General features: G+C 39.5%; 1 protein-coding gene across 1 annotated transcript; it reads left to right on the forward strand.

The window, feature by feature from the left end:
* Positions 1-4242: 4242 nt before the first annotated feature.
* LOC111236641 (proline-, glutamic acid- and leucine-rich protein 1-like) lies at positions 4243-16881 on the forward strand. Its single transcript, XM_022765456.1, has 6 exons — positions 4243-5357; positions 9038-9082; positions 9499-9543; positions 10515-10662; positions 11498-11659; positions 12623-16881. Exons 1-6 carry the CDS (start codon positions 5307-5309, stop codon positions 13723-13725), a joined length of 1554 nt encoding a protein of 517 aa, XP_022621177.1. The 5' UTR covers positions 4243-5306; the 3' UTR covers positions 13726-16881.
* Positions 16882-20717: the final 3836 nt, after the last annotated feature.

A 20717-nucleotide genomic window follows, 5' to 3' on the forward strand; every position in this document is an offset into this window, starting at 1 on the left:
CAGATTTAGCTTCGGTCCTGACCCCGAGGTTGGGAACCGCCGATATCAGGTGTGGTGAACGAGTGAATGATGGGAGTGATTTCAACCATAGCCTTTTTCTAATGTTGTTCAATTCTGACTGGTGCATGGAAATGTATGACATCACCTACTGTTACAACCCTGAATGCTCAACCTGAACACAAACCAGTAAGAGGAGTACAAACAAACAGAAATATAGAAATATTTCATGTGAAATAACCAGTATCATTCTAACTTTGGCAGTTAATATTGTATTCATGTACTGAAGGACCCCATTGCTTACAATAATAAGATGATTGAGAGAATAGGTTTTTGGGAGGCCTTTAATTTGCAATGTGCTCAGTATGACAAGTAAAAGCAGAAGATGTTGAATAAGAATTTAACAGTCAAATTGTCTTGGTGTGTATTGTTTGAGTTTTATCTAGAGATTTCTGGTGATGCATCTCAGCAAATAAACATTCTTTGCATGTTTCGGAACATCCAGTAAAGTGCAGGGCCTTAAAAAAGTATTATCAAAGACACAGTCAGAGAAAAAAGATACAGTACATTACGTGCAGGTTAGGAAAAAGCGCAGTGCTCCTTCATTACTTTGGAAAATGGCTCTTAATAATGCAAAGTATATGGAATTTTGCTCTTCCCTTCAGGGACCCATTGTGCACAGTGCTGTCATTTACAGTGGCATTTTTAAATGTCACATGTCCACAAGGCACAGGATGTGACTTGACAATGTGGTAAGTGCAGGCAGATGCAATGCATGTTGTTTTTGCAGCACTAGACCACTTTGCATTTTCTCAGCTTTGGTAAAATATCAAGCTTTGGTGGTTGCTTTGTGGACTTTCTGTTGGGCATTTAGAAAGAAAAAGGAAGTTCAGTGTTGCATTACTTGTGTTTTCTCTTTATTGGCTTTCCAGAGTGACATCATTGTCAAGATGTCTGACTGTCATTGGATGGGCAGGTTAGATAACAACACAGCAATCATGTAGCCACAGGAAACATTCCTTACTGTCATATAGGGGCTTTATTTTTGACAACTGTGTCGAAGTCCACAGCGTGAGCTCTTGTGTTTGGGCCTGTGATGCATCTCACAAAACAACCTGTGTTCAGTCATCCCCCATGCTGTCATACAGCATCCACTGCATGTGCTGTTGCGCTGTTAGATACGTGACTGTACCTATGAGAGTGTGTCTGTGCAAACACTTACAATATGTTGGTTGTGCAAGTGAGATTTTATCAGCGGGTGGAATGAAAAGGGAACAAACTAATACTTATTTTATAGTTCAGTCTACAAATACACACATTTTACAACTACAAATTAATAAAAAAATATATTGATGATATCACAATTTCAAGTTAAAACATCACAGCCATATCAAGAGTTCAGAGGATGCAGAAATGTAAGATTTGGAGATGACTGTCACGGGTTGAAGGGGTCTCTTCATTTTAACTCTCAACACTGTCTGTTTTCTGGAAAATAAATAGTCATGTGCCAAGAAATGGTTTAGTGGTTGTAACCGTGTCTTTTGAACATCACATGTGCCTGTTGGTTCAGGAGGATTCAGTGCCAAACGAACTTTGATCAAAGTGTCCTTTAAACCGTCACTTTAAACTGTTGCTGTTTGAATACATATTGTGAATTTGTGAGAGTGAAACCTGAAAAAGTGTCACCTGAAGAAATTTATACTATTTTCGGAGAAAAATATTTGTTATACCATCCTTTGTTCGTGTATTTGTGGATGTGTTGTTCCTGCTTTGTACAGCAGTTGCTCCCCTTCTGTGGATAGAGACGGGTTGATGACTCTGATATGAGATAAGAGAGAGAGAGAGAGAGAGTGAGAGAGAGAGAGAGAGAGAGAGAGACGTGCTGCAAGGCCACATCTCACATAGTTCGTGCCAGTGTGCAGTTTGTGGGGAAGGCATAAAGTAATTAACAAGTAATTATTGCATACTGTAAATCACATGTCTAACCTCCCCATGGAAAGAAAAACAAAACATGCAGTTTCATTTTGAATTTCCTCTAAATGATATTGCAGCCTCTTTCAGTATAGTGCCAAGTGTTACTGCTTCCATAGTCTCACTTTTCCACATAGTAGTAGTTGACTCGCCTTGTGTGACCAAAAAGTCTGATATATATCTGTTCAGAAGGAAATCATTCTATAAGCAAAAACACTGTATATTTTATCTATCTACCTACCTATCTATTTTTATCTAAATTAATCTTCACAAAAACTGAAAACTGAAAACATAACTTCACATCAACATTTATTATGGGGTTGTTGCTTTTATGTGTGGGCGTGCAAATGCATGTGTATGTGCTAACGGGTCAGAGGAAGTGTGCTTTTTTCAAATTGTGTCATTATGTGGGTGAACAAAGCAGTTGACCAAACATCTTCTCTGTAATGCTTGAGAAAATGACGATAAATCTGGGTACAGTAGCATCCACTCTCATCAATTGGATGCTATTGATATAACTGGAAATTTTGAAGTAGACAAAGGCATGGTCCAAGATTTACAAAGAGAGGCAGCCTTTCACATCAAATTCATCTGTTGTTTCTATTCTATCTATTTTAACTCCAATGTAAATACACACTATAAAACAAAATTAAATTTAAGACTATTTTTTAATACTCACACATTTAAACCCACCTAGTTGTTCAAAAATTGCTCTGGTGCACACAATGGCTTTCCTTTTAATCTTTGAATTGTTGATCAATTCACTTCACATATATTGTACAGAGCTACTTGTGGTTGGGAATAATTATGAACATTTCACATATTATAGCTGCTTCTTGTAAATTCCTGTTTGCGTGTGGCTCATCGGTAAGGCATTAAACATGGTGTGGTTGGCCTGCTAACTAACACCTCTGACTGGTTGAACACAACACCTCCACACCTAACACACCCTGATTATTAATGCTGCATTTAATCCAGAAGATTTAGTGGGTTTACACTCGACTGCACAACCAAAACTAATGAGCAAGAGCTCAAACTCGTTTCACTGAGAGGGTTGTCAACCACAGGTAGGAAATATGGGGACAACAATATAGGCGGGGCAGTGGATATACTGTAGAGTTTCCTTGTTCCCCTTTAGTGTCAAAGGGCTTACACAAACACACACACACACACACACAAACACACACAGAGGGAGAGAGAGAGAGAGAGAGAGAAAGAGAAAGAGGTTCCTTTAACATTTCTTCAACTGTAACGATACAACTGTAACTGTCAGCCCAAGTCCTCTGAGGCTGAAGTCTTATTTTCTGCTACAGGTCATTGATCCTATACTCAGAGTCTAAGTGCAGAGACTCATACTCATACTACTCATAATGTGACAGCCTGTAGTCTGCTGCCCTCTTGTGACCAGCACACACTTACTGTCACTGATGCTCCTTGCGAGATTTGTATCTACCCTGCTAAATTTTGGCTATGAGATGGATGTACATGCTACTATTAAAAAAAAATTACATACTATAATTCTAAATCACTTCACTTATATAAGTTACACATTAGTCCATAATGATATAACAAAATGATTGAATATCACAACTGACCAAGTTCCCACATCTCCCCTGTCCCCCTCTGTCATTGTCAGTTAGTGGCAAATGTGTTGATAAATATGTTAAAGATTACCATACAAGTGATATTTTTCATACATACAGCACATTTTATATGTTTAATGTCAGTTTAGAAAAACAAATCCTAAAAAGGTGAAGATGATATCTGTTTCATTCTTTAAAGAAACATATATATCTCCACCTGTAAGTTACCCCCTTCTGAATAATGCTGGAAAAAGCTTGCTTGTGGTTGATGGTTGAATATAATTTGTGACCCCTACTGTATGTTATTCTAAATATTGTAGGCCTAAATGAAAAAAAGGCAAGATAAAAGGAGGTATGGATACATCGTGAGGCCTCCAACAAGGAGCCCAGAGAATCCCACCAAGAAGAATCCAAAGGACTGACCTGAATCATCAACTGAACCCTTTATAAACTTGCCTAACAGTAAAATGAAATGTAAATATAATGTGAAAATTGATAAAGAGTTTGTGTTAAATTAAAATCTGAGGAAAAGACTCCTAACAGAGCAGTGGACCAGGATGAGAAGATAATGACTTTTAAGGTCAAGCTCAAGGATGATGACAACAACCCCAAAGTTTTCCACAAAAAGCACATGCTCATGGTTTATTAGCACTCATTAGCTTAGCAACACAGGCTAGACTGGCTGTATACAGAGAACTATAGCAACCAAGTGCTACAGCTGTGGATGTATGTCTTTAGCCTGTAGCTAAGTTAAGTTTTAGCTTTAAGTAAGTTTTTGATGGCTATGGCTACTGAATTAATGGCTAACAGCTAGCCAGCTAATATAAAAGTGCAGAAATTTCTCCCTTACCATTATTGGCTAATTTGTATCACTAGCTATATTTATTTAGGTTTTTTGTGACAGTTAGCTAAGGTAGCACTGTGAGCCACTTCAAAAACAAATATCTTAGGATCTTCTACAGTCTGCACACCATACAAAAGTCGTGCATTTTAGGGTTCATGGCTGATTGCACCAGTTCTAAAATATCATATATTGAGAAAACATAATGAGGTGTAGTCTTTAAGATGTGTTTTTTTATTTGCCAGACATCCACTACATTTATATCAAAGAACTATACTGTAATATTCATTGTTGTTGAGTCATTTCTGATCTAGGTAGACTCTGGCTTTTAAACCATCACCGAGCAAAACTGGATGTTTAGTTAACATTTTTTTACACAACTATGTTGATAAATAACATGATTATGTTTCAATGCAATTACAAACACACACGTGTGTACTGGTTTGATGCTTTGGCGGTCGTTAACAGAGCAACAGTGTGTGAATAAAGCCCAGCAGAAACAGCCTCTGTGCGGCTGTTGCTGGGAGCTCCGGCCAATCAAAGCCGCAGCGCTTCCATACAAGTAGTTTGGGGGCTGGAGAAGCATGACATCATGCACAGCTCCGGCCCTCTCAGCGAAAACAAAGATTGAAACATCTTTATCTCACTACAGCAAACCACAGTCGACGACAGAACCGTCTGCACTGTGATATTCCGCGGCCCCATCCGTAAAATACACCGGGAGGCTGAGCCTTGTTACCCGCGGTGTGCGGAGCGGAGTCTGGGAGGGGCATCCGTCCGTCAGTCCGGGGGAATGGCGGATGGGGAGGCCGCCGTGTCTGTGGAGTGGGGCAGCGGTGATGGGGGTTTAAGAGAGTAACATCCCACCTCTGCATTTCTATTTCCTCCGTTTAGCTTGGTGTTCAGCTTTGGCCATGGATCCTGAGAAAAAGTTGACATTCTGCCTCGGGCTGAAGGCTGAGGAGGTAATGCACTGCACAGCTTTCCTTTGATTCACGCACTGCTGTCAACAGCTGGGCTTTAGTGATTCTGCAGAGCAACATGCTTCCCTCCGCCTGTGTTGTTGTTGTTGTTGTTGTTGTTGTTTCAGCTGCTGCTGTTGGCAAACAATCGCCTCAACTTGTTCTGTGCATATTTGTCTTTTCATTTCTTCGACATATTTTTCGACACAATAGGTGCATCTTTGCACCACTGCAGCAAACGGTTTGTGTTGAGTAAAGTCAAGTCAGTTATGGTTCCTGAGTGTTTGTAGTCAATGGTGAGGCTGTGTGTGAGGCTGGGGTCAAGGCACAACACATTATCACAAGTTTTAGAGGTGTGGGCCTACCAACACACCACAAAATATCCAGAACATCATGAAATAGTTTTGCAAATATTTTAAAATTTACTAAGGTGACTAAAATCAAATTCCAAATTGACAAGGTATGGACTTATAGTCAACTTTCTCAGGGATTACTAGGTTGTGTGTTATAATTTGTGACTTACTGCCTTGTGTTGAGGAAACTGCTTTTAGATTTTAAGTTGATACCTTGTTTCCAGCATTGTAGCCTTGAAAACCTGTGGTAATGCACCAAGGATTTAACCCTAATTTATGCAGGCATGATTACAAGAGCTTTCTCTGCCAGACTCTTATAGCCTCATAAATCTAATGTACAGTTGCTTGTCCAGCAGAGGAACAGCATACTGCTGAGTCAGGACACTGCTGCTTCACTGAGGATGATGTTTCCTGAAACAAAAGTTAACAAACGGTCGACATCGTATTGCACAGAACACAACTGCAAACATATAGGGATATGATGAAGTCAGATAGAGTTGATGGTGAGAACCACCTGGCAGATTTTGAAGGAGATTAGTTTAATGTACTGCTCACTTTTGTTGGCTGTGACATGCTCACATATACAATATTTCATTGCTTCCATGGCAACATCTGCTTGTTCCTCAAGTAAATATTCTTTTTAGGAACTTAGTTCTTATGTTGTCAAACAGGCAGCAGTATGGCAGAAAGTGTTGCCTCACAGCGAGTCACACCTCAACCCACATGGTGACAGCAGTCTGCTACAGCATTAAAGAGTGAAACTTTAACCTCGCCTTTATAAACCTTTATGACACTTTTAGGGTTTAATATCCTGGGTCATAATCTTGACTACACCACATAAAATCAAGTTTTCTGTGCAGATTTTCACTTCCCTGTCGCCTACTTGCAGCTGGCATCAGTAAAGTGAACATCTGACATTTCACTAAATAGTACTTTTGTGGCAGTTTACAGAGTTTGCATATCAAACATACATTTTACAGCTTTTCACACTCAGTTTCCCGCATTTTTACCTTTTATTTGCTGCTATGCTGTGTAGACCTTTGGGACCCCAGAGGTGGAAACCATTTGTGGTTAGTCCGTGGTCTCTGGGAAAGCCTGAATGATCTCCTCACACCCGTGCACATACTCAGTGCTGTGTGGTGGGCTTACCACAGGAACTCAGCTCGACATCACTGATGCCAGAACATTTCCCCTCTTGACTCTGACTTTCGTAACAGTATAGAAACTTAGTTCTATGAACTAGTTGAGGTTATGTTTGACAGTTGGATTTACCTCTTGAGCTTTGTTATTACACAATAGCTGTGTGTGTGCACATATAAGAAAGACATGGTTTGCAGGATCTTATTCATCTATAGCTCAAGCAAAGTAAATGAAAAATAGCATTAGTAAAAAAAACAAAATAACAGAGATTAAATCATCTTAAATCTTGAAGCAAACAGAGGCAAACAGTTGTTCATGGGCATGTTTCTGATTATCCAGTACTCTTGTAGAATTTAGAGCTCAGTATCAAACCTTAGTGTGTTTTTTTGGTACCCTCTGAAACATGTCTGTAGCACAGAGTAATCCAAAACTGTCGAGCACTGAAAGTGAATGCCTGCACACATTTGTATTGTACTTATTCTTTGATCAGATTATCTCGGACTCTGATTAAAATCAAAAGTTTAGCTTCTTTTAATATATGAACAAAAATGTTTTGTAGAAATAAGACGTCTATATTTGTGTTTTGGTATCAATATATATAAATATTCTATCAGGACTGGTATAAAAAAATGTAGCCAGCCATAATAGCGTTGAAGATCATGTGTTCATGGCCATATATATGCTGCCTGCCACCAGATCAATATCTGGCAGAAAACTTGAGTTATCTGTCCCATGCTCTGCATGCTGCAGTGCCAGTTGCTTTTTTGGAGCCTGTATGTCCTTCATTAGACATTGTTCTTCCACCAAAGAATCATGTAATGCTGTGTTATGCAATATTAATAAATCTGTGGTTGCATCAGGTGTTGAAGAATTGTTTACTATGCACAGTTTTATATGATATGCCACAGCAAATATGAGTGTCTCTTGGCTAACAGCTACTACAGTCACATATACAGCCTCAGACCAGTGTGTGGAGTTGGTTGCTTTATGAGATTTGGCAATTTGTCATTTGGTACTTTGTAAACGGACAGTAGTTGTGATTCTGAACTTGTTAATAGCTGTGTATGCACACACCCCTGCACAAACACAAACACACACACACATACTGCAGTTTAGGACATAGCATTGTTCCCCATGCTGACTACATAACCAGGAGGAGTTGTTAACAAAAGAGGTCTCATTTACATGGCTGCAGTCCTGGTGTTAAACAAGGTAGCGTGCCCCCATTGTCTCCACATTGTTTTTTGACAGTAGCCCCAGCAGCAGCACACACACACACACAACCATTTTTTTCTTTTTACTCACAGTGGGCCTGTCTGGCATTTACCGAGGCGTGAGTGACACTCTGAATTTTGAAATCTGCACAAGGACAGAATTGCATTTGAGTAGCAGAAACGCACATATAGTATAGCAGTATTCATCACTCCTGCACACAAATCATTGTTGATCATTATGGCTGAAGGTTATGTTGCCTACTGAGATGCTATACGTGTCAAAATAATCCTGTGAGGAAAATTAATATTCTCATAAAATGACCAGGTGTTTCATACATATGTGACTTTTTAATTGCTAGAATGCTTTGGTGATCAGTTGATCAACAGAAAATGATTCGATTTGAATAACTGATTTATCAAGCAAGAAAAAAAATGTCTGATTGTGTCTGACTATTGGTCAGACACAAAAAAACAACTATAACATGTCACCTTGTGCTTGGGAGGTTTTCTAATATTATGTGATAGTAATGAAAATAATTGTACTGGTTAAAGTCATCACCATTTTAGATTTGTATGTTTTGCATCTACTTGTGTGTTTGGAGGAAGAGAGGAAAAGGGAAGTGAGAGAGCATGCAAGGTTTTAGGAACGTGTCTGGGAATTGGTGCCTTCTGTCTGCCATGTCGACACACACACGCAGGAGAAACAGGTTTTGTTAAAAAGCCATTGACCTTCCCGTCTCCTTGAAGGGCCAGGAGTATGTGGCAGCCAGCGTCTTCAGACTGGAAAATAGACCTTTAGTTTGCCTTTTTTGTCATGCTATATCAGTGGAATGAAAAGACAGGATTGTTTGTCTCATGTGAACCATGTGCCCTTGACAGCTGAAACATGTAGTGCCAATCTTTTACATCCTATCATTTCTCTTTCTACCTAACTGCTCTCGCGTCTTAACCATTGTGTGTCTCTGTCTTTCACCAGATGACCATGTCCCTGCAGGGGCTGGATGGCACTGAAGCCGCTACGGTACGGAGCTCGACCTTCAACTACAACTAAACATGTCATGCCACTGGATAATATAAAACATTGTCCACGAGTAAAAAAAAAAAAAAAAAAAAAAAAACGTCCTCCAAGCGGTGGTTGCTATGGCAATGCATAATTACTTGTTAGCACTTCAGAGTCTCATGTGTGGTAACTATGTACATAACAGATTTAGCAACCTCTTCTTGCTGCATTATTATTGTGAGTTGTGATTTTGCTCAAGTGCCTGAGCTCATCCACACACTCTTATTTCCTCAAGCAGTCAATTTTGCTTTTTCTGACGTCTCAAACATTTAATAGTTAATGTCTGTCCTTCACTTGCTTGTGTCCTTCACAGTCACTTGCTAATGACTAAGATGCAAGTGTAAAATTCACAGAAGTCTTTTCATTTCTCATTTTAGGTGGCTGTTTCTCAGAAGGACCCTGAAGTGCACACGATTAACAAGGTGTGAGATTTTTTTAATTTAACCTTAACCTGTAGCTGCCAGCGAACATACTGTCATCTGATAAAATAATCTTAAAGCTGCACTAATCACTAAGTGATTCTCTCAAGTCTCATTTTTTCTTTATTAACAATGGATTAAATGAGTGATGTTTTAATTTGAAAGGAGTCTCTCATAGCAAGTAACCCATAGAGAATTATTACCCTCTACAAAGCATTTTAGCGTTGTTCAGCTTATTGTTTTGGTCTCATGGCCTGCAACTGTACAGTCTTGGTTCATTCTCAGGCTCACATCAATCCTGTTAATAGCTGCTGCAGACAGCTTTCTTCAGCAAAACGGCAGACAGACACAGTTATCGATTAGCTGGCGAGCGTAGTGGAGCATTTAATAGCTACAGAGCAGGGTTATCCCCTCAGAAGTTGGTGGGGACGAAAACAGATGGATTCATTAGATGAATACTAATGTGACTCCAAATGAATTCTAATGTTTGTCTAAATATGCAAACGTTTGCTAACGTGACCACTGTAACATAGTGACGAAATGTCAGTGTTGAGGTTACTGCTTGTTGTCAGGCTTAAGATCCACCTACTAGATTTTTCTGGATCTTTTGACAGCTTTCAACTGTGATGTCATGCAGATGTCTCAGTTGTCATCATGTGACCAGAGTATGAAAATTCAGTCAGGTGATAACAGGTGGTCGTATAAAGGGGGAGATTGTGAACCCTGTCTCTGTTCAAAGATGTTATGGCCTCCTGTTCTGTCTTGACATTATCTTCTGGTTGAAAGCTCTGAAGAAAGCCAATAAGCGGACCTTGAGTTAAGATTATATTGTCAAAGGTAGAGAATGAACTTTCACGCTCATACTGTGGTCTGTCAAAGGAAAAACCAAAGCTATACCAGCCATTACAACTTTCCATCTGCAGTGACATTATTTCCACTGTGGTTATGTTGTGATGTGATGTGTTGTCCACTAGGTGGTGAAGCAGCCCGGAGGTTCTGGTAGCCAGCCTGTAGTCAGCCCCAAGTACTGTCCTGGAGTAAACAACAATCCAGGTTACCTGTGTGAAACAGGACACTGCTGCGGAGAGACAGGCTGCTGTACCTACTATTATGAACTCTGGTGTGAGTCAACTTACTGACTTTATGTCCAATGTGTCACTGTAGACAGCGGCCTGAGGCAATGGTGGTATTTTGTGACATTTGTCATCCAGTCCTACCAGGAAGTTTCAAGTGAAAAATTCGGGACACACAAAAATCTGATGTTTGCTCACATTGCCATCACAGGTTATAAGAGATATTTTGGCTCGCCATGTGATTGGATTTCTGCTGTATTATAACATTTAGGTATAGGTAATGAATGAGCCCTGTCCCTGCACATTCATTTTGATTTTAATTTTTATGTCGTTTGTTTAATTTTCATTCGTTTAACTCAAACTAAACTCAAAACTAAAAGGCTGCCATAGATAAAGATTTGAAATAAACGCTAGGAGGGACATTATGCAACATGTTGCAATGCTATCTAGTTAAATTTGCATTCTGATTAGAAATCCCTTTGAGATGACAAATTTGGCTTCACTGTCAGGCTCATTTAACACTGGCCATTTACAGTTAAAGTAAAGGTTTAAGCACATGCTTACATTGATACCAAATGATTTATCTGCTCTGCTCTCCTGCCGCTGTGAGCTACTAAAAACCAATGCGTTCGTGCAAATGAATGGAAACAAAGTGAGGATATAAATCCAAAGTCGTAGGGTATGCTTTAGAAAATGGACAGCTGTAATTTGAAACATAATAATTTTGTATGTTATAGGGCGAGATGTCCAAAACCACTGACGCCGTCTTTTTTTTTCCTCTGTGAAATCTGAGTAGATCTGGGATGTAACTGAGAGAACAGAGCAGAACTTTAATGTTTATTTTCACATTGATGAACGTTGGGTTCATTTCCTGTTTTCTTCAGGGTTCTGGCTTTTGTGGACGGTGCTGATCCTCTTCAGCTGTTTCTGTGCTTACCGCCACCGCCGGGCCAAGCTGAGAATCCAACAGCAGCAGAGACAGAGAGAGATCAATCTGATCGCCTATAACGGAGCCTGCAACTACCCTTCCTCAATGCTGGACCTCAGTATGTTTGTGTCATCTCAAATGTTTAGCTTTTTAAGTGTAGTTCTACCCAGGTTAGTTCCAGATTTGGCACGTTCTGGTTCCCTTGTGCCTTTTTTTGAAGAAACACAGAATTTAAGCACAACCACATTTCGATCGGTTGGCACTTTTGTCTTATTAATTGTTACCTTGGCAAAAACTTCTCTCAATCCTTTCATATAATATTGAGTATTACAATATCGATATTACACCAAATACAATAAATTATGTTTGATAATACAATAAAATTATTACATCAATCATATAAATATGTTTAATTTGACCACCCATACCACAAAGAAAAGTGAGAGAGTATGTATTTTAATTACACGAAGGGCCCTTTTTTAAAAAAAAAAAATTTATTTTGATAACACAACTCTGACGAACACATAATGCTAGAAAAATAGCATAATTTATTGAACACTATCTTCAGTGTTAAACAATAAGGCTGGTGTTATTCTACATTTTAACTGTCAACAAGTTCCATGAAAAGACCAAAACCTACAATGTGCTCGTCTGTCCCCCAGTACTTGCTGACTTCCACAGCCTGTCACCGTTGTCGCTCAGCCCCAAGCCCATTTGTAAATCTGTAAAATGTGTTACAAATATATTGTTTCTTTAAAAAACACTAAATGGTTTAGTAAACAGCCCGGCAGTTTTTAGTTTTAGTTAGTTTGTACTTTTTAGTAGATTTGTTGAGGACCATTTTCAGCTGAGGATTAATACACATTTAGTGCAGCAGTGAATATTTACTGCAACAGGAAACCCAGTGGAAAAGTGTGGCTCAGTGATGTGTACGTAATAGTTTAAGGACAATGATGGAGGTTTATAGCACAGCTGATACTTATTAGTCTTTGTTTTGATATTTTCAAGTGATTTGTTGACAGTTAAACAGATAAAATCTTGCCGGTTTGCCCCGTCTGAGCTGATGTTTCCTTTGTCGCAGGCTTCCTGGCTTCCTTCAAGTTGCCCTCCTATGAGGAGGTGGCTGCACAGCCCAGCACCCCTCCTCCGCCTTACAGCTCTGTCTTTGCCCTGCAGGGAGGTACCATGGGGGCTCCAAGCTCTTCTTTCCCCCATCATCACTACCACCGTCACCCCTGCCCTCCCTATCTGGGCCCTGGCCCCAGCGGCCTGACTTCCTCCCAGAGCTCTGACAACTGCTACACCAGCTGCTCCTGCGAGTCCTGCTCCCTCACCTCCCCGTCGAGCACCTCCTTCTCTGTCCAGGTGACAGACGAGACGTACGACAGCAGCCACAACTCCACACCCAGCGAAGCAGGGGGCGACTGTTCCATCATGGGTTCAAGGGCTGGGGCCACCTTCACACCGACGCCCTCCCCGCCGCCTCCATCACAACTACCGCCTGATGTTATACCTGTGGCCTCTCCAGATGTCATACCTGTGCAGAGACGTTCCAATGGCAGTGAAGGACTCTCACCTCCGGCTCCACCACTGTTCCTTCCTTTACACTCTCGTCCCTCACACCCTTCTCGCCTCTCACTTTCTCCCCTCATGCTGTTATCTTCCCTCCCTCCTGGTCAAGTCCACCCTCTTGTCCTCTCAGACCCACTTGGAGCCATGGCTGTTAAGAAAGAGATGGAAGAAGAGGCCTCACCTAATGGTGCAACCCCCAAGCCCACGCCTTCTCCCCCTAAACAGGCTCTCTTCTCCTCAAATGTGGCCGTTTTCACGCATCGCAGCAGCAAAGAGGAGCAGAAACAAGAAAAAGAAGAGGAGGAGGAGGAGGAAGAGGAGGATGACGAGGAGGATCATTTCCGGCATCGACGTCTAACGGGTGACTCAGGCATTGAGGTGTGTCGCTGCCACGTGAAGAGAGAGGAACAAGAAGGACAGGAACTGCAGAAGGGGCATTTTGCTAAAGGGGGTAAAGAGGCTGTGAAGGGGGAGGAGAGGGCAGATGTGCTGCACGACAGCATGGACTGTTCTCTCCTGGATGACTGCGCTGAGCAGCGTGGCCACGTCTCCTCATCCTCCAGTGTCATCCAGAAGACGGGCGAGGCCATTATCGCAGTGGAGTTCTCGTAGGCTGACAGCCAGTGAGATGTCGTCAAAACAAGTGGGAAAAAAGTGAGATGTTAATGCGTACTGGCCTCCTTACAGATCAAGACTAGTAGGTGAAAAGTTGAATCACTGAAGAAAAGTCTTGCAGGTCTTAACGGTTGCAAGCCAAGGGATAGGATGAGAAATAGATTATTTCCTGTGTGTTCTGTTTCAAAGGAGAACCTGACAGCTGAGTCATATTTTGTAGTTAGTTGATTTGGTTCGTGGTTTAGGAGAAAGCATATCTTGTTCTCTAAAGTGATGAAAATAATAATGAATTGTTTTTTCTTTTTCTCCTTCACTTTCACACATGCTAACTAAATCCATTTTGACAAGTGGCTCGGTGTCAACATACCAACATCCTTTTTATCTCTCTTTTCTCTGCATGACGAAACATTGCTAAAATAGCATTTTTAGCTTTTTGCAATGAAATCCCTGATAGTCTGTGGTTCCCAATCCGGGGGGTCAGGACCCCTCAAAGGGGTCTAAAGATAAAGCAGAGGGGTCGTAAGAGGATTAACAGTGTAAGAAAGAAAAAAACATAGTTCTGCTGTACAGAATTATATGATATTTTCTGATGTTTCTCTAATCTTTGCTTTTTATTTAAATGTGAAATTACAGATTCATGATTAAAGATAATTCATAGTAAACAATCTGAGAAGCAAAAATCAATCCGTGGTGGAACTGACTGCAAGTTATTGACATATGCAATATATGATGGATCTCAACAAAATATCCTTTCAATTTAAGGGTCATACAGCAAAAAGGTTTCTTATATATCAGTGGTTTGATCAGCAGTTCTTCTTAAATTTAAGAAATCATATTCTCAGAGTAAATTCCGTAAAACTCTGGAACAGTATGTTTTCAAAAGAGCTCAAAAACAAGCATTATATCATCTTGTAGCTTTTGAAGAACTGAAAAGAGTTCAGAAATTTTGATCAGTTATTCAAAATGTTTTGTTGTGGGGTGAATTTTTGCTTTCACCAGCCAACTTCTCTTCATTGGAGGAAACGATGACAGAAGGCAACTATTCCGACTGTTTCCAGGGGTGTGTGTTTTATACATTTATGTTTTATGTTCCCTTAAGGAAAAGGGGAGCAAACTGTTAAAATTGATTAAAATGTGTGGGTGGCACAGCTTTACAATGGTATTATGACTATACATTGTTGTTTCAGACTGTTACTTGAATATACTGTATAATTATCTGACTGTTTGACTTTGGATGTAATGTGTTTGAACATGTTCCTAGTTGGTCATTGCCATCTTTTGCAAGGCAATGTAAATCTGATTCCTCCATGGATGGACTATTGAGTTTTTACAAGGCAGAAACTTTAAGCCCAATCTCATCACAGATAATGAATGTAAAAGGTTATGTATCGCAACAAAAAAAAAAAAAAAAATTAGATTTAAATTGTTTATGGAGAATTTTTATTGCATGATGCTTGACTGAAAATGTCTGGGAAAAGTGTCCAAAACTGCAGCACGGCAATACAAACTGCCAGGTGTGGGCTTTGAGAAGACACTTTGAAACGAAGTGCCCATTGTAATGTGTGTATAATGTGTGCTGAGTAACGCTTGTAAATGTGTGAAGTGAAGGTTTCAAGTCACAGTTAATTTCGGCTGTGGCTAAACAGAGGGTCACTTTTTAGACTTGGGACTGCTTCTGTTCAAATGTGTCCCGGTTGATCCTGTTTTTGTGTGTGAAATCATTTGTCAGCTGATGTCCAGTTGTACAGCGTCTGTCACTAAAGAATAATCTCTGCCTCAGCAGGTGGAGTGTGACACTCGTTATCATGCTGTGTACTTCTTAGGATTATGTGAAGTCAGTCTCAGAACTTAGTGGGAATAGCACACATGTATTCTCTTGTAATTCATTCTCAGTACAAACTGTACTCAAGAATAGAACAAGTTTTAGAAGGAAACAATGTCTCAAATCACATTTTGTACATGTTTGTCTTGCTGTATTTATTATGAGACAAATGTCTCTGTAGTTCATTGGCTAGAGGCCACTTTACTGTGTCCTTGGCTCAGTGCAAAGCTGACTTAATTGTCTAATGCCTGAAGGCAATGCTTTCAACTCATTTATAGTTCTGTGGGCAGAAAACTTTGCCTCGATTCAGCTCTATAATACCTTTATTTGTCAGAGACAAATCATGTGTGTTCGTGTGTACCTTAAAAAGTGTGTAGGGAGTGCAAGCTGGTTTGCATTGCGGTGTGGTTTTGTTATGGGGCTCGTCTCGGCAGCCCTTGATCTTCTTTGTTCAAAGCTCTTGTGCAGTGACTCACAGGTGTGTCTCAGAGGTGACAGAGACTCTTCATCCTCTCAACACATCCACATAAAAGCCTTTCGGCTGCTGTACATTTTTGGCTTAAGACAAAGACGGACTTTCTTTTCATTTTCAATAAGTTTAGCTGATTTTATTTCATTTTTTTATCAAAGTATATGGTGTCTAGATAAAAATAGACTTTCTTTTAGGCATTCCTTAGTTTAATGCTGCTATGTGAATGTGTGTGTTTTCTGTAAATTGTGTATAGTCTTACATCAAATGGGCAAACATTTTCTAGCAGTGCTTGGCAGTCTCTTTGTAAAAATGTACACAGTACATGTGAGACTTGCAAAAATAGTATTTAGCAATAGTATTCACACTTTTTTTTCCTTACTCTAGTTAATGCTGGTTGATAGGAAATAAACTGTTGTGAAAAAGACATTTACCTCTTCATTACTGATCCGTGAGCTGTGCTGGGCAGAGGCCCTTGATTGTACATAACACAGCGTTTTTAATGCCTTTGGCTTAAGGTTTCTCCCAAGTGCAAACTCAGATTATCTGATTTTACCTTAGCCTTGGTTTATGCCTCTCGTGTATTACTATTATATTTGCGTATACCCAAGTATTTGTGTTTCTGAAGGATAAGTACCTGTTGATCTTTGAAAAACCTGAAGATATTTCCAGTTTCCTCTAAGACTCTTCTGTCTATCCTGATGAAAAAAAAGAATCAACCTTCTACTGCATTATACAAAAGATTTTTAACCCATTTCCCAAGTTGAATTTTTTTTTATATCACGACAACAATGGTAGCTGAAAATAGGTCAGGTCCTTGCTCCATTTGTATGACATCATACAAAGTTGTATTTTCTATAAAGCTGCTTTTTTTTCAGCATATTTTCATGGAAGATAATGCATTCATTAGGTCCTGATTCATATGTTACATCTTGTTAAGCTAAAGGCCAAAAATCTTTAGTTGCACATTTGATAACTGGTATTGTTTGTCCGGGTAATGAGGATGGCAATAATATTCAGGAGCAAAACAATGTAAACTGTGTATTCTGGGAGAAAGTGGGTGTCTAAAATATCAAATGATCAAAAATTGGATTGATTACTTTTATTTGTTTAAGGTTTCTCTTTAACTAAAAGCCAAAATGAATTACTGCAGTGTTATACAGGACATGTTTTTTCATATAGACATGAAGCTCAGACTTTATTGTGAAAATAATTAATCTAAGTTTTTTTAGTTAGGGAATTTTTGAGGTGCAGTTTTGTAGTATGCAGCATTCTGGATCTGGCCTTTATGAATTGTCAGTACCTTTTAAGCCCAAACGTGTTGGGCAAAGTTGTATTTGTAATATATAGTATAACAAAACTGCATTCATTCATATAAATTTTTTTGTACTAAACAATAGAAAATATCGTAGGCAGGAAATAAAGTTGTGACTTAGGAAAAGGACTAAAAATCTCTTATTGTGCAGTCGACTGAATATTTTTTATCTAGTTGGACAGAAGAGTTGCTGAAGGTTGTGAAAGTTTAATGACCTGGGTTTTTTCAAATTCGTTTTTTTTTTTTTTTTTTAGGAAAAAACGTTGTTTAGCTCTGTGACTTAAACATAATGGTAATACATGAAATTTAAAAAACTGGGGCTAGTTTTACCCCGACTCTGATTTCTCATAGAAGCCAAACTGAGTTCAGTGTATATAGAGCTAGTTTAGTTAAGTATAGCAGCTAGTGTCTACAGACAAAATGCCCAAACTCTACCCTCATTGCCACTGTAGGCCAAGGCCTGATATAAGACTGTTACCTCGCTGAGTTTTGACTGCAAAGGACTGTTTACTTCTCCTTATCAAGATAGTATTTACTCTATATTTGTACTGACTTTATTTTGTAATGCCAAGAATTGATGAAGTGAAAAAAACACACACACACACACACACACACACACACACAGAGCCCACATTGGTACGGCTGAACTAGTTTGCCAGGAAAAAACTAAATATTAATCCCAAAAGCGTTCTCTTTTTCCTCCTGCAGTTATGGGACAGCAGGATTTATAGCAGTATCAATATGTGATTGTATGTGGAATAGTTCAGATTAATATTATGACAAAATGTGGTGTTCTTTGAGGGTATCTTTGTGCAATTCTACCTGCAGCTCTTCAGTGTGTCGTACGCATGTGTGAGAGAGTTATTGTCAGCCGTGTTGTTGTGGCGTTAAATCATTGTCGCTTATTATGAGGCCAAAGTTGAGTGTTGTTGGTATTTGTTAACATATTTGTCGATATAAATATCCAAACATTTTTATGTCATTATGGATATCAAGTTGATTTTGTATCTTGGTGTATAGCATAGAGATTTCTGATGCATACTCTGATGTAAGATCTAAACAATGAGATGCTGACACATTTTTAAATATCTATTTGGTTGCACATCTTTTGGTGCTTTTTCATAAGGTGGGGTTGTATTTAGGTTTTTCTTCCATTTGCCTTTTCTTTTTCTTTTTTTTTTTCATTGATGCCCTTTGGGATTCTACCGTGTTGGACACCGACATCTGCGCTACTTTATTCAACAGAAACTGTGGAATTTGTGTCAAAATAAATGCTAACAAGTGCTACCAAATTCACCTCTGTGCTTTTTGTCTGTAGTTGGGAGTTGCCTTGGGTACCAGCGATGTTCTGCATTGAAACACAGCAAATGTCTAACTTTTATTTAGGCAGGGAGTGAGCTGAAAACACCCACTCATGTGTAGCTGTCACTGTGACTCAGGGTGAATCATCAGGCTGCATTCACACTGAAAGCTTCATCTTTTGAGGAATGAACCACATGAAGAAAAATTAGTAGGAAATCAGTGATTATGTCTTGCTGACAGCACTATGGTATCAGTGCTGACAAACACAGCACATAATATGAGAACATTGACAAGCTTTTGTAGTCATACATGCTTGTTATATATGTATCAACAGCTGTCATATTCCTTGACAAGACCTGTTCATTCGTATCGTTCTGAAACTGAGTAATTTGCTGTCCCACCACAAATATTACTTATTAATACATAAACTGGATTACCAACCAGGCAAAGCAAGTAACTGACGTGCGTCCCCAAAACTCCAGGGACCACAAAAACTCCAGAATGAACTGTCTGTGACCTGATTTAATGTAACTGAAAATTTGCTCGGGAATATGCTTGACCAATTAAGCACAAAATCTACTAATGTGATCTGGGGCCTAAAGGTTGGGCCTGCTTTATTCCCTAATATTGAGGCTTCATCTTGCAGAGGGTTCCTGTGTAAAAATCAAATTTAAAGACCCCCTTTATTTCAGTCATGCGTTAACATGTTGCATAAGAGGAAACAGGTGCACCTTTCTGGCACTGAACTTCAGTTGGGAGCTCTACCTCAGAATGCAGCCATGTCTGTACTTCCCAGAAACAAAGTCAGGAAAAGGTGGCAGTCCAGAGTTCAAAAAGAGCAAAAGAATCTCACCATGTGTTGATCTCTTGTCTGATTTTTATGTACAATCAATAGGATGTTGAAAACTGAATTCAGAGTGGAAGGACGAGAGGTCTAATAGGGGCCCATAAGATCATTTTTGCCCTGAGGATCTCCCGAAAAATGAATCCAGTCATGATTATTACAGCCCTGACATGTTACAATGGGCCAAATGTTGTTCCGCAGAGAATATATTCTGATTCAGATGAAAAGAGGAACCAGCAGATATGGTTGAGGGGAAAAAACAATCCAGAGAATAGTGTAAAAACATGGAATAAGTGATCTTCACGTGGTTGCAGGCGTCTTAGTGAAATGATAGTTGGCTTGTATTGATATATACTGTATATTACTGAATGCTGACCAACCATCAGCAAACTTAGGTTTTTAGCACCATCTGGTGGTGTGATCCTAGATGACAAAAACACTTGTGTACATGTACAGCAAGTTTAACTTTATTTCTCCTTTAAAAAGCTCCTTTTTGCCTTTGTCAGATAGATGAGACCTGAGGGGTAGAGAGGGAGTGAGAAGGAAGAGGACAGGCAACACAGTACACACGCCAATTACATCGTCAGCATCTCAAACCCTTAGATCCCACCAAAAGATATTGATTTTAAAATAAAAAAAATTAACAAAGGTTGTGGGTTTGCGCAACATCAAACCCGAGCAAGCACTGCTTTGAACAGGCTGATGATGAAATTTAAAAAAAAGCACAGACAAGCATGGATGCACTGAGGTGAACACCCAAACATCTGGAACACCACCCACAGTTTTCCATCCCTCCAGCAGCCACTGCGTTTTGCTGCAATCTCCATAAAAGAGCATTACAATGCTCGAAAAGAGTGTAATTAAAATGTTTGACGTCACAAACGGGCAAATAGTGTGTTAAACTGATCCAACTTGATGCAACTTGATGTAATGAATCTTAATGGATAAAATATTTATGAAAGAAAAAACACTGTTCACCACAGAATGAACAAAAGGAAGGAAAATTAGAATAATTAAATAAATCAAAATACCTCATCGCCATGACAATAAATCAGAATAATGAAAAGGTATATAATAAGAAAGCCATATATTAGGCGATTTTTTTCCTGCTCAATGATTGGTCAGAATGGACCAGCACCCACCCCCTCTTCTGACCACTCCCCATCCGCGTTTTCTCCACGTGACTTCTGCTCGGATCGCTCTTGCAAAGTTAAAAACAGACTTTGTTTATCTTGGT

Source organism: Seriola dumerili, unplaced genomic scaffold, assembly GCF_002260705.1.
Source record: "Seriola dumerili isolate Sdu_G_001 unplaced genomic scaffold, Sdu_1.0 BDQW01000686.1, whole genome shotgun sequence".
In the NCBI taxonomy this organism is placed as follows: domain Eukaryota; kingdom Metazoa; phylum Chordata; class Actinopteri; order Carangiformes; family Carangidae; genus Seriola; species Seriola dumerili.

What these genes read in the sequence shown, in the direction of transcription:
- LOC111236641 (XM_022765456.1), top strand. Translation starts at nt 5,307, where the DNA reads ATGGATCCTGAGAAAAAGTTGACATTCTGCCTCGGGCTGAAGGCTGAG. An exon ending in AAGTGCACACGATTAACAAG is followed by an intron (nt 9,544 to 10,514) that starts GTGTGAGATTTT and finishes GTTGTCCACTAG; the next exon opens with GTGGTGAAGCAGCCCGGAGG. An exon ending in CTACTATTATGAACTCTGGT is followed by an intron (nt 10,663 to 11,497) that starts GTGAGTCAACTT and finishes TGTTTTCTTCAG; the next exon opens with GGTTCTGGCTTTTGTGGACG.